The sequence below is a fragment of the Glycine soja genome, chromosome 20 (assembly GCF_004193775.1).
Source record: "Glycine soja cultivar W05 chromosome 20, ASM419377v2, whole genome shotgun sequence".
Classification (NCBI taxonomy): Eukaryota; Viridiplantae; Streptophyta; class Magnoliopsida; order Fabales; family Fabaceae; genus Glycine; species Glycine soja.
Window position 1 is genome coordinate 21,384,744 of NC_041021.1, and position 12,834 is coordinate 21,397,577.

The 12,834-nt window shown below is 31.5% G+C and overlaps 1 protein-coding gene and 1 long non-coding RNA gene across 2 annotated transcripts; one reads left to right on the forward strand and one right to left on the reverse strand.

The window, feature by feature from the left end:
* Positions 1-2,533: 2,533 nt before the first annotated feature.
* Positions 2,534-3,181, reverse strand: LOC114401511. Its single transcript, XR_003664289.1, has 3 exons — positions 3,106-3,181; positions 2,852-3,016; positions 2,534-2,724 (listed from the first exon to the last, which is right to left on the reverse strand). It is a non-coding gene; the product is annotated as an uncharacterized LOC114401511 (long non-coding RNA).
* Positions 3,182-7,342: 4,161 nt separating this feature from the next.
* On the forward strand, positions 7,343-8,082 carry LOC114401913 (myb-related protein 305-like). The gene is made up of 3 exons (XM_028364487.1): positions 7,343-7,472; positions 7,765-7,894; positions 7,980-8,082. The coding sequence occupies exons 1-3, from the start codon at positions 7,343-7,345 to the stop codon at positions 8,080-8,082; spliced, it is 363 nt and encodes a 120-aa protein (XP_028220288.1).
* The last annotated feature ends 4,752 nt before the right edge of the window (positions 8,083-12,834 follow it).

Below are 12,834 nucleotides of genomic sequence, written 5' to 3' on the forward strand. Positions count from 1 at the left end.
AACATTTTTAATTAAAAAGCACTTTTCCTTGAAAGAAAACACAAATATATTTTTAATTTCATAATAAAAATAAATGTTTGGTACTTTTGTTCTAGTGGTTTGACATCTTTGTAAATTTAAAATGTTGTCGTAATTAGTTGACGTTTTTAAAAAAAGATGATAAATAAGGAATGTATATTATATTATGAGTAAATTTATATTTTTCAATTTTTTTATTATTGGACGGTTCCCTCCTCCAACGTGGAGAATACCACTAAAGTAAACCATATTCTCAAATTTATAAATATTTTTTACTTCATTTTCTAACAATACAAAACTCTCAGTTTAGTACCTTACTTTGCATAGCATTACTTTAGTCTTCTTCCAACAAAAAAGATACTACCGAGTAAAGAAAGATATAGTGCCAATACTTCGGCTTCTACCATGTTGTGCAAAGAAAAGGTTGAAATTTTAATACGTAGTGTTGGCCAGTATGTTAGTTTCAACAACAATAACAACCTAATTTATAAACCTAAAAACTCAACTGGAACTACCGTGAAAGCAAACAAAGGAAAAAAAATAAAATGAAAAGGAATTGATTGCACTTGGCTCATTACACTTTATATGCATGACGGGCGAGACAAATTTTAGATCCATGATTACATTACTGCTGTTCTGTTTCTCAATACAGAAGTATGCACTAAAAGAAGAAAATGCAAAACAAGGAAAAAAATGCAATGCATGAATACAATCAAAATGAAAGATAAAGCAATAAGGGAATAGACAAGCCAAGCCTAATCATTTATGTTTTGCCTTGAGACTAATATTTACCTCAAAATATTTTTTTATTAGTAAATGTTAGCAGTTAAATTGTTAATTTTTGTTAGCGAGGAAATTAAAACTCATGACTTATCTCTTCTTCCTTTATCATTTATCACCAAACTAATCTTATATCTCCTAGCATAATTTGGAACAGATTTTCTCCTTACTATAGATGGATCACTTTGAAATTCCAAGGTAAGACCTCAATGTAAGTAGTAACTTTTTTCAAATATTAGATTTTAATGTTTATAAAACAGCACATTCCATTAGATGGAAGCAAGCAAGGATTTTCTTCTTCGACATCCAGCAAATGAATGGGAAAATCAAAGGGAGGACGCACCAACCTGCCCACTTTGCATTTCGTTGCGATGAGAAGGTCGTGTGATGTGCATATCACAGGCCCAAATTTGTGCTCAAATTCATTTTGTTCTAGGGTTATTCTTCCTATACTATTTAAATTTATTCTACACCCAGCAATTGAAATGAAAATCCAAAGTTGTCCTTCATTTAAAACTCAAATACATTCATCCCTCCACACACCACTCACGTCTCCTTCCATTTCCTCACAACTAGAAAAATGGCTTTTTACGACGGTTATTAAGTGCTTTTAACGACGGTTGTAAACCGTCGTTGTATATAACGTCGTTGAAACGTAATTGCTTTTTATGACGGTTATTATAATAACCGTCTTTGAAAGTTAGAACAATTCAAAGACGGTTATTATGTAATAACCGTCTTTGAATGCAGTGTCTGGTTCAACATTCAAATACGGTTATTACATAATAACCGTCTTTGAATGTTACATCTGGTCGACATTAAAAGACGGTTATTATGTAATAACCGTCTTTGATAGTTACATGTCCTCGAGATTCAAAGACGGTTATTACATAATAACCGTCTTTGAATGTTACATCTGATCGAGATTCAAAGACGGTTATTACATAATAACTGCCTTTGAATGTTACATCTGATCGACATTCAAAGACGGTTATTATGTAATAACCGTCTTTGAATCTCGAGGAGATGTAACTATCAAAGGCGGTTATTACATAATAACCGTCTTTGAATGTCGACCAGATGTAACATTCAAAGACGGTTATTATGTAATAACCGCCTTTGAATGCAGTGTCTGATTTGACATTTGAATTCAAGGTATTTATTCCCTGGCAGAGGCTATGACTGAGAGTCTGAGACAACAAATTATAGAATTCCAGGGAACAGTTACTAGTAAGTAATAGCATGGAGTCTATCTTAATTTTAGCATTTGTAAAAACAACACCAGACAAAATTAGGAAGCTCTGAAATAATGGAATATCCTTACACTTGTAAAAACACACCCATCTTTTCAGCAGAACTTTTAAGCATACATGATATCAGAATAAAAAAACAAATTGCAATTGGAATATCCTTACACTCATGAAACCACTAAATAGTAAGTGTAGTTACTTTCTATAGTGTTCATCTTTAAGATAGTAAGGAGCTTGAAAAGAAGCATGATTAAAGTAACAGATACCAAATCACAACCAAACCAATGTCTATCAGTTAAAGACACACACACACACTCAGCAAGCAGTGTCAACACAGAGACATTCTCACGAATGTCATCCATAAGTTCTGTAATTTTTTTCTATTACAAAAGATATAAATGCAATAGCTGAAAATAACCTCCCCTATCCTGTAACAAAAATAACTCCTCAAGCCATGACTTGATTGGTCCTTGTGTCTTGGTTGGAATTAAATGCAATTACAAGTATACAACCTATAACTTTTTTTTAATCAATTAGAATATTACTAAGCAAATATTTTTGCCACTGGGATGTGACCATAGAGTATAAAGCTTTTCTATCAAAATATTCTTGATTCAAAAGTAATGTGTACGTACAATGAATCTTGATTCAAAAATATTCTTCACAAACTGCAAAACTACAAACAAAATTTATACACAGAACACATTAGCACATCACGTACATTGTCTTTTGTTTTTTCTTTTATCTAGGAAGGGAGGGACAGAGAAGGCAAGTGATTAGAAGGATACAACCAACAACACTACCTGTGCAGAGCTGCTTGCCTTATCTTTAATGCTCCGGAGCTGTTCCAGTGCGTGGATATTATTTGAATGAGAAGATATGAAATTCATATACATTGAATTCCTTGATGTTGCATGGAAGTGGTCACAGAACTGCTCAAACAACAGATAAAGCTCGTCTGGTGAATTCTGATAAGATGTAAAAATGAGTCAGAAAACACCAAGACACTACTAACACAGAAAACCCAAGAAAATAAAACATGATGAAAAGCATTTACCTGATAAAATGATACAATTTCAGTTGTATCCATGTTATATACAACAACAAAAGCTGGGTGGTGATCAACATTTCGGAAAATTTTCTTTGTCATCTATCAGAGATATAAAACAATCACTAGAACTCGAAGACTGTTGCCTAGAAAATGCAACTGACATGGTTGACCAACATGAAGATAACATGCCGGATTATGAATCCAAGGGCATCAGAATGTCCCACAAACAGGTATACATGGGTAGGCTTGGCTATGTTAATGAAGGCCAGTGTAATGACAATTTATGTATGAAGGATGAACCAATGTTTCTATTGTTTTCATGCCTTGTTGCTTCAAGATATATTGAATTCAGGACTTCTCCTTTGTAATTATTCATTTGTTTTATTCATGTATGATCATCATAATTCTTGTCAAAATTTGAGAATGGATTGTTGATTTGTCATCTTCTGATGCCTTTAAAAATTTCATGTTTTTATTGATTTGCCAAATTCTGATATATTTTTATTTTTGGACTTTCTGTTGTTTTAATTTTTGATATTATCAAATACTTGGTCAACATTTGTGTGAAATACTCAAAAAGAAAATTTGATCATCTATATTAATTTTGAGCATGATTCTCTCTTGTGGATAATATATATTTATGATTTGTACCATTAAAAAAATTAAAACTAATTTAATTTATGATATTTTTTATAAAGTAATTTAAATTATTTTATAAGAAATATATATATAGTCAAAATATTATTTTGTAATATATATATATATATATATATATATATATATATATATATATATTTATATATATAAACACATTATACATATTAACTAGTCAGATATAAATTATGTTTTAGTATAAAAATCTCTATCTTATAATATAAAAATTATTCAACAGAATATTTACAGATTAAATTATTTAAATTTTTATTATATCATTTTAAAGTAAAAATTATTTTCCCTTAAAAAAAGGTAAAGAAAGAGTCCTCTCCATGATCTGTCTTTTGTTGCTTGAGAATCCTCCACATTAGAATCAACACCATATGTATGTTTATTTGTAAACTATCCCCCCATGCTAAGGTTGCCTAAAACTACTAGAAGAAGAGGTGAGGAACAACCATCCATCAGCAACGATTACCTAATAGACAGCTGAAAACGAACAAGAACTAGAAAGACGAGTAAGGTAAAAGTATAGCTAATGGTGAGAATCCTAAGAAGACGGAGTAGGACTGAGGGGCAAAAACACCCAAATGATTCTCGAGAGTGGTAGCTCTATGAAGGTTTGAATCTCGTCACCTTCATGTGAATTAAGGGCTCAAGTGCACAGCCTAAAGAGCATCCATCCACTCTTGAAGGGCCATAGGTGTTAGGGTTATCAAGTCATGGAATGCACTACTACCCTGACCATATATAGGTGCATTTCATCTTGTAGTGTACCAAAGTCTAACTCTTCATATCACTACAGCACATGCCATCAGTGTATAGTCCTTCATCATATATCGTCTCAACTCGTGAATTCAGGATTGACACAATGAGGCTTTCACATCATTACTCTCTATAATATCCAATAACATTTCCTCTACAATTTGATTCCAACTACGAATACCTCATACATATGGTGACTGACCTCAAAATCACATAGATATGTATAAAAGTAAAATTTTATTAAAAAAATAATGATATCCTATAAATTATAAATATATATTAATATTTATAATAATTCTTTTTATAAAATATTTATGTATCGGCTTAATTCTTTGTTAAATCCATAATTAATATATGTACACAATGGGTGGCCTTGACTAGCCGAAAAAGAGAAAATAAAATTAATAGCATTAACTATAAAAGTATATTTAATTTTATTTGATGATCTCCTCATTATTTAAGAAAAAATATTGATTGATTTAAAAGGATGTTATAAGAACTAATCTTTTTAAAAGAGATGTTAGGGTGTTATTTCATTGTGTTTTTTTACACTACCCCAGAAATACTCTCTTTTGTTTTTAATTTATATTTTACATAAATATTAATTACTATAAATAATTCACTTACTAATTAAATTCAATATATTATTTTTTGGCATAAATATATTAATTTTTTAATATATATATATATATATATATATATATATATATATATATATATATATATATATATATATTCTTATCTTTATATTTCATTCTTCTAAAACATATTGCTAACTCCATGCATCTTGTATCAAGTTCTGGCCTTTCTATGCATATCAGCAAATGCACAATTATTAATTTATTTTCTGTTAAAAGAACTTCAAACAGGGACAAAAATCTGGTGCAGAGAGAAATGAGGGCCATATGTTTTCTTTTTCTTTGGCTATAGAACCCTAAATATATATGTTGTTACTAAAGGTATCATGATTGACAAAGTTCATTTTCTGGATTCGAGGTGGAATCAATCAAGATGAAGAATGCATAATTTACTGAAGGGATCTCATTTTAGTGGGGAACTTTGAAAATCACTTAATGTTGTACACTAATAAGAAAATGCCAGGCCTATTCAATCTTTTGAGTGGAATTTGTATAAAATAGTGACAGAGACATTACCACTAGGCCAAACAAAAAGGCAAAACCACGCCATAGAAAGTAATAAAATAAAATAAAAAAGAGGCTAAAAAATAGAAAGCAATGTACTATAGAGATCTTCAGGCTATTCTTATTTTTGTGGAATTATTAGAGTCTAACTTTTTTTCTGAACCTAACTCCAACTTCTGATACATGCATGCTCCCAGCTCCAGGCATTTACCAGAAAAAGTAAATAATTTCTTAGCTATATAATATATGTGATCTAAGACATTCTAAGAATTGGAAAGTTCCTCCAATAATGTGATGTGAAATTGGCTGATGTCATGAAAATTATCAACTAGTAGTACCTTATAATTTGTCAGTACACTGATGTGGGTTTTTCTGTGAATTGACTTACCAGTCACGTTAGAACTGAGCTGATGATGAATTCACAATCTTCTAAAAGCCTGATTGATCTGAAAAATAATATCATAACTTTTAAATTTTATGAAAGTGCAAAGTTAATTGGGCGAGTGTCAAAGTTTATCTCATTAAGAAATGGATTTCTAGAAGACACGCCACATCACATTTGTATCGTATTAAACAATTAGGTCCGAAAGAATAATGGTTCAATTTAAATACTCTCAAGTGTCCCCGCAACAATAGCAAAACGTTGATCCTAATCTATGTTGAAAAGACACCCAAAAAAGAACAAATTACACATCTACAAAAGAAGAAAATGTTAAACACAAGAAATCACATATGATCCAATTTTTCGCCCTTTAGTTTTTTAAAATTTGGTTTAAGTGCGCACACATGCTTAGCTGTTAAACAAAGTGTTTTAGCAGTACAAGTATATATATTGTGGTCTTTACTTTATTAAGATGATTATCCATCCTTACCACACACGGATATTACTAGTACATATATACATTTTTATATGTTATTATTAAATTTAAAAGAATGGGAACATTATTATTAGGTTTGGTGGTGTTCAGATTTTTTTTTCCCTTAAGTAAACGTCACAAGTAAGGTTTATAACTAGTGATCGAACAGGTGAAATAAGTATGTGACGACAGCTTTCAATATCTGGGTTAAGTTATGAGTTTCTAGCACTTCTTCAGCAATGGACTTATGTTCATTTGGAGGCCCGTAATATCCTTTTGACTTTTGAGCTTAAAATACAAAAAAAATAAAATTATGAATGTCAAATAAAGAAAAAGCCTTGTTTTCAATAGATAAAGAACAGTTTAAAGAGAAATATAAACAACTTTAAATATGATCAAATATCAAACTAAATATCAGTCTTAATTATATAGCCAGTTCAAAGGACTAAACTGTATAGGAATATTTTAAAATTCTACAAAGAAACTAAATACTCTAATAAGGTTAAAAAAACACTTTTATTTTAAACATTCATTGAATTATATGATTTTGTCCTGATATTTATATTAATTTTAATTAAAACACTCATTTTTGTCGGGATTAACATTTGCAAATTATAATCTGATCACCCTAGCATGCTATGAAAAAAAATGGTATCAATATGCAGCAAACATTGACTGATAGGATCAAGTTGAGTCATAGCTGCAGGTATAAATATGCAGCAAACATTGAACACAAATCAATACCATAGAATTTGGAAGACAAAGTTTACCCAAGAGCCAACTTAGGCACCTTTTTGTATGTATTAGGAAGTTATGGCAGGAGACATGGGGTGGGGTGTGATAGAAGAGGAGGGATGGAGGAAGGGACCTTGGACTTCTGAGGAGGACAGATTGCTCATTCTGTATGTCAAGTTCCATGGTAAGGGCAGATGGAACTCTGCTGCTAGGCTTGCAGGTCCCTACCAAACTTTATACACTATATATGTCTTGCTCCTTAATTCCTAACATAGTTTACACCTAAGTCTAATATCAATTGACTTTCACAATACAAGTGACACAACAATTAAATTGCTTCCAACTTCAACTCAGTAAATTGACTACCCTTTACCATAAGTTTTTCTTTTGGCCTTTTGGGATCATGTTTTTTATTATTCTTAACTCTTGACTCTTGAGTATCATTCTTCATAATTGTTTTTATCATCTTTTTTTTTGTCCAAATGATTGATCATTTATTATTCTCTTAACAGGACTAAAAAGAAATGGGAAGAGCTGCAGATTGAGATGGGTGAATTACCTGAGGCCAGACCTCGAGAAGGGTCAAATAACACCACAAGAAGAAAGCATAATTCTAGAGCTGCATGCTAGGTGGGGAAACAGGTAAAAAAAATGAATTCCAAATCTCTTTGAACTTGCATGTTTTTATAATAAATCTGCGAAGCTAAATCAAAATTAATCACTTCAGGTGGTCAACAATTGCAAGAAGCTTGCCAGGAAGAACTGACAATGAGATAAAGAATTATTGGAGGACTCACTTCAAGAAAAAGATAAGGGCTCACTTCAGCTAAAGATATGAAGAAGACTCCAGAATACAAGTGGACTATGATGTAGTTATTTCTGGTAATAAGTAGACAACTATCATTGCCTTGTGTACCCCTATAAACTGTCTACATTATATAGAATCATGATATAGAGTTTGGGACATCTAGTCTCCCCTGCCAATTAATCCAATCCTATGATTAGGAAACATGACAAAATTAATTAAAATCTATTCATCTAACCTACTCTAAATTGAGATGCAAAATTGTACTATAAAGGGCTAAATTTCAGGTATCTTCACAATTCATCCATAAAAATTGAGTATTTCAGTCCACTTGAACAAAATTTCAGAACATTCATCGATCCATAAAAGATCTGATTAAAGGTCTATGCCAGCACAGAACAAACAGAAGAGGTTGTGGAACTCTGAAATTCTGGAAATGAATTGCTTAGAAAGAATCAATTATGAAAGGAAATAAGGAATGTAAATATTGTAGAGGGTGCTATAGTGGAATGCGTTAAATTTATTCTTATTTTTTTTCCTGTTTTTTCCCATTTCATAATAGCAAGTTAATTTATTAACAGCAACAGTGAAGCCTAATCCAAAAAATCTACATGAAGGCAAACCATACAGAATTTACAGACACAACAAAGAACATATATTAAAGGCATATGATTCAAATGAAAAGGAAAATATGACACTATATCATGAATCACTGAAGAGAAACATCTCAAAATAAGGGGAAAATACAAGACAAGACTGGCCACATTTGTACTCATTCCAATCTTACAACATTTATTTAATATACAAACTTCATTTGCTCTGCTAAAATTAGCAAATATGTTTTGGGAATTACCTTAGTATGAGCTGGTCCCATTCCTTAAACCCAGCATTGATCAAATTATCAACAGTGACACTCCTGTGCCTTTCACTCCGTCCTGTCAGTAGAATAACCTTGAATCCCAGATTCAAAACATCTTCATAGAGCTTTAAACTGGGTTCAATGGCTGGAGCTACACCCTTCTCCACCCAATTGTTAAACTTCTCACGGTCAAAGACCTGAAGCCTACAAGCAAATGCAAACAAAGGTTCATGTTAGGAAGAAAGAAAAATAAGTCAAGTTAGCATGATAGATACAGAAGAATACTATCTAGAGTCATTCATTCCTAGAGGAATATTCACAGGCAGGAATAAGAAAACATCAAAACCTGATTAACCCCTCCAAATGTTCACACTACAGAACTTTTGGCCTAAAAGCTATTTTGGTGTAAAAGTAAACTCCAATTCAAGCTCCAACATTATCCAAACAAAACTAGGGGCAATTAAGCATGAATTTGGGGTTATTTAACTCTTTTTTTTTTTAAACCAAAGAGTACAAAACAAAGTTCTTAAATCCCACAAAAGCATAAAATTCCCAACTCCAAATAGGATTACAGTATCTTCAATCTCTCTTGATTGTTAAACAATAATTTATAACACTTCTTATGTCCTTTCCGAATTACCCTATTTTTCAGCTTTCAGATGAAAGCAAACTAAATTTCAGCCAAAAAACTATCTTTACAACACCATTAAAAGAAATTACATGGAACCCGTGACCTTTCTTCAACAGTACACGAACCAATTAACCTAAAACAAGGTTAAAATAAGCTTAACCTAACAAAGTTAGTAACTGACTAACCAATCTCTGTCTTCACGAAACTTCGAGCGGAGAAGTTGGAGCGATGAAGTCGAAGAGGTGAAGGAGCTTCAATGGAAGAAGGGGTAGAAGCTTCAATGGAAGAACAGGTGAAGGAGCTTCAATGGAAGAAGGAGCAAGCAGAAAACGAAAATCAGTAGGGTTCATGCAAGCAGAAAGAGAAAATCAATAGGGTTCAAACACAAAGGTCTAGGATTCAAAGCAGAAAACGAAGGAGCAAGCACAAAGGTCTAGGGTTCAAAGCAGCGCAATCTCGAAAGCTAGCAGAAACGTGCACACCCGTGAGGTCTAGGAGCAATTTCCCTTATTTGTTTTTACAACTACGACGGTTTTTTTCTAAAAACCGGCTTAAATTTTATAAAACATAACATTCTAAGGCGGTTTTCAATAACCGCCTTAGAAAGTGCGTCGTAAAATGAAATTTGTTACACAATAATTACAAAAATGCCACCGCACCGCTTTCTAAAGCGGTTCCTCAAATAACCGTCGTAAATCGCGTGTCTTAAAAAGCCATTTTTCTAGTAGTGCCTATTGTGCCACGACACCAATGATGCCTCCTTCCTTTCCCTTCACCGCCACACGCCACTCTCCCCTCTTTTGATTTTCACCATTTTGTAGTTGCTCAATCCGTGGTTCATTGCAACAAATAATCTTCTTTCCCATCTCGCCTCTTGTTGTCGCCGTGTGTGTCTCTCTTCTGTGTTTGTTTTATTTTTTACTGTGTTAAACCATCTGTATGGTACATGCAAAATGAGAATCCATATGACCATACAGATGATCAATCTGTATGTTTGTTAACTTTAAATATTACCTATTTTTGTTTAGATAAATTTTAAAATAAATACATTATAAAAATTTGGAATTTTTGTTATTTAAATATTTTATAAATAACTATTTTAATACTTTGGTATATTTAAAATATTTATTTATAAAATAATTAAATAAAAAAATCCAAATTTTTATAATGTATTTATTTTAAAATTTATTTAAACAAAAATAGGTAATATTGTATAATAATTTTTTTATTAATATATTTGTATAAATGTTATTACATTAATACTATTAAATATTTATATAAATAGTGATTTGAAGTATAAAAAATATAAAAATGAATTTCTTCATTCGTTTATAAATATATAAAAGTATTAAAATAGTTATTTATAAAATAATTAAATATTCATTTATCAAAAATTAAAAACAAAACTGTTCTTTGATTTTGATCATATATTTTAGTTTGCTAGAAAGAGTGATTTGAATTTAAAAAATGATTCTACATTGATTTATGAATATATAAAAGTATTAAAATAGTTATTTATAAAATAATTAAATACTTAATTATGAATTATTAAATAGTAATTTATAAAATATTTAAAATAAAATTGTAGTTTGATTTTAATGATATATTTTAGTTTGCTAGATTAATCATTTAAAGTTAATTTAAATTTTATTTATTACATTTATTAAAATATACTACATTTAATAATACAATAAGGTTTTAGAAGATTTATTAGTTACTTTTTTAGTTAGTTTTTGAGTAATAGAATGGAAATATTTTTGTTATAAAATATGAAACTCAACTATTGTTTGAACGATGACATTAATTGTTATTAGTGTTTAAATTTGTAGATTATGTTAGAACCAAAGCATTGCGTCAAGCTTTAGGCGGAGTTTTAGGAAGAGCTTTAGGAAGACAGGTTAGTGGTAATGAGGAAAAAGTCTCTCAGGATCGAAGGCCGACAACATCGGCAGATAGACAACGACAACCACAGCTGTTGTAGAGGATCTTGAGAATGTGAATAATGTTGCTTGCGAGCCTCATGAGGAGCCTTATGCTCAAATTACGGAGGATGTAGGTGGTGATTCACAGGGTTTTTCAGGTGGGCCCTAGGATACATCAGTGTTGACAGATTATGCTTATCATGTGGCATCCAAAGTGTGGGCAGAATAGATAGTTATTTGTTTAATTAAAACTTATTTAAATAAGTATTTGTCATTTTAATATACATAAATAATTTTAATTATTTTCAAGAACTTACTAAGTTGAAGTTGGCCTCTCATGGGAGAAAGGTGGAGAAATTTGGAAGGCATGCACCTGAGATTAAATGCATAGTGACTACTATAGGATTAAGTTTTTTGATTACATGTTCGTTAGAGATAGGTGACAGGGGACTTTTATCTGCTTTTGCAGAGAGGTGACACAAGAAAAATAGTAATTTCCATCTACCCATAAGAGAGCTGACTATAACCATTGATGATGTGACATCCTTATTACATCTACCCATTACAGGTGTCTTCCATACCTTTGAAGCAATTGATGTAGAGCAGGTTGTTGACTTGTCAATTGAGTTGCTTGAACTTAGTAGACAATATGTAAAAGATGAGATAGACCAATGTAGAAGGACATATGTTCGCCTAGTTTGGCTACAAGACATTTATCGTAGCAAATGTGACGCAAGACAATGTACAGTAGTAGCTCAAGCATATTTGTTGCATCTTGTAGGTAGCACAATATTTGCTAATAAGAGTGTCACACATATCAATGGTATTCTTGGATGCATTTCGTGACCTTAATCAATCTGGAGGGTTTTCATGAGGAGCAGTTGCACTAGTCCATATGTATGACAATCTGAATGTTGTGTCCAAGCATACCACAAAACATCTTGTAGGATATATCACTCTTTTGCGGGTAATTATATTGATTTTTAACATTGTTATTGGTATCTTTTAATATGTACTATTGATTATACTTGTTATTGGTATTTTTTAATATGTGTAGTCTTAGATCTATGAGCATTTCCCTACAATTGCAAATATTATTTCTAATGAGGATTGCCATGAGAGAAAACCACATGCTTGTCATTGGAAGTCTAGGAAGGCATTACCAATGACCTCCTATCGTAAGCGCTTGAATAGGCTAACGTCAGATGCTGTTTGCTGGATACCTGATGGTGATCATCGTGCATTCAAAGAATTTGAACTCGTTTCACTATTTCTGGACATATCACATGGGGCTCATTTATTGTTAGACACATACCAGAGAGGGTATTACGATAGTTTGGTTATGTTCAGTCCATTCATCCACTC

Bases quoted from the DNA above. Each gene is read 5' to 3' on its own strand.
- LOC114401913 (XM_028364487.1), top strand. From the start codon at position 7,343: ATGGGGTGGGGTGTGATAGAAGAGGAGGGATGGAGGAAGGGACCTTGG. The intron at 7,473-7,764 runs GTCCCTACCAAA...TTCTCTTAACAG, and splicing joins CTCTGCTGCTAGGCTTGCAG to GACTAAAAAGAAATGGGAAG. The intron at 7,895-7,979 runs GTAAAAAAAATG...TAATCACTTCAG, and splicing joins CATGCTAGGTGGGGAAACAG to GTGGTCAACAATTGCAAGAA.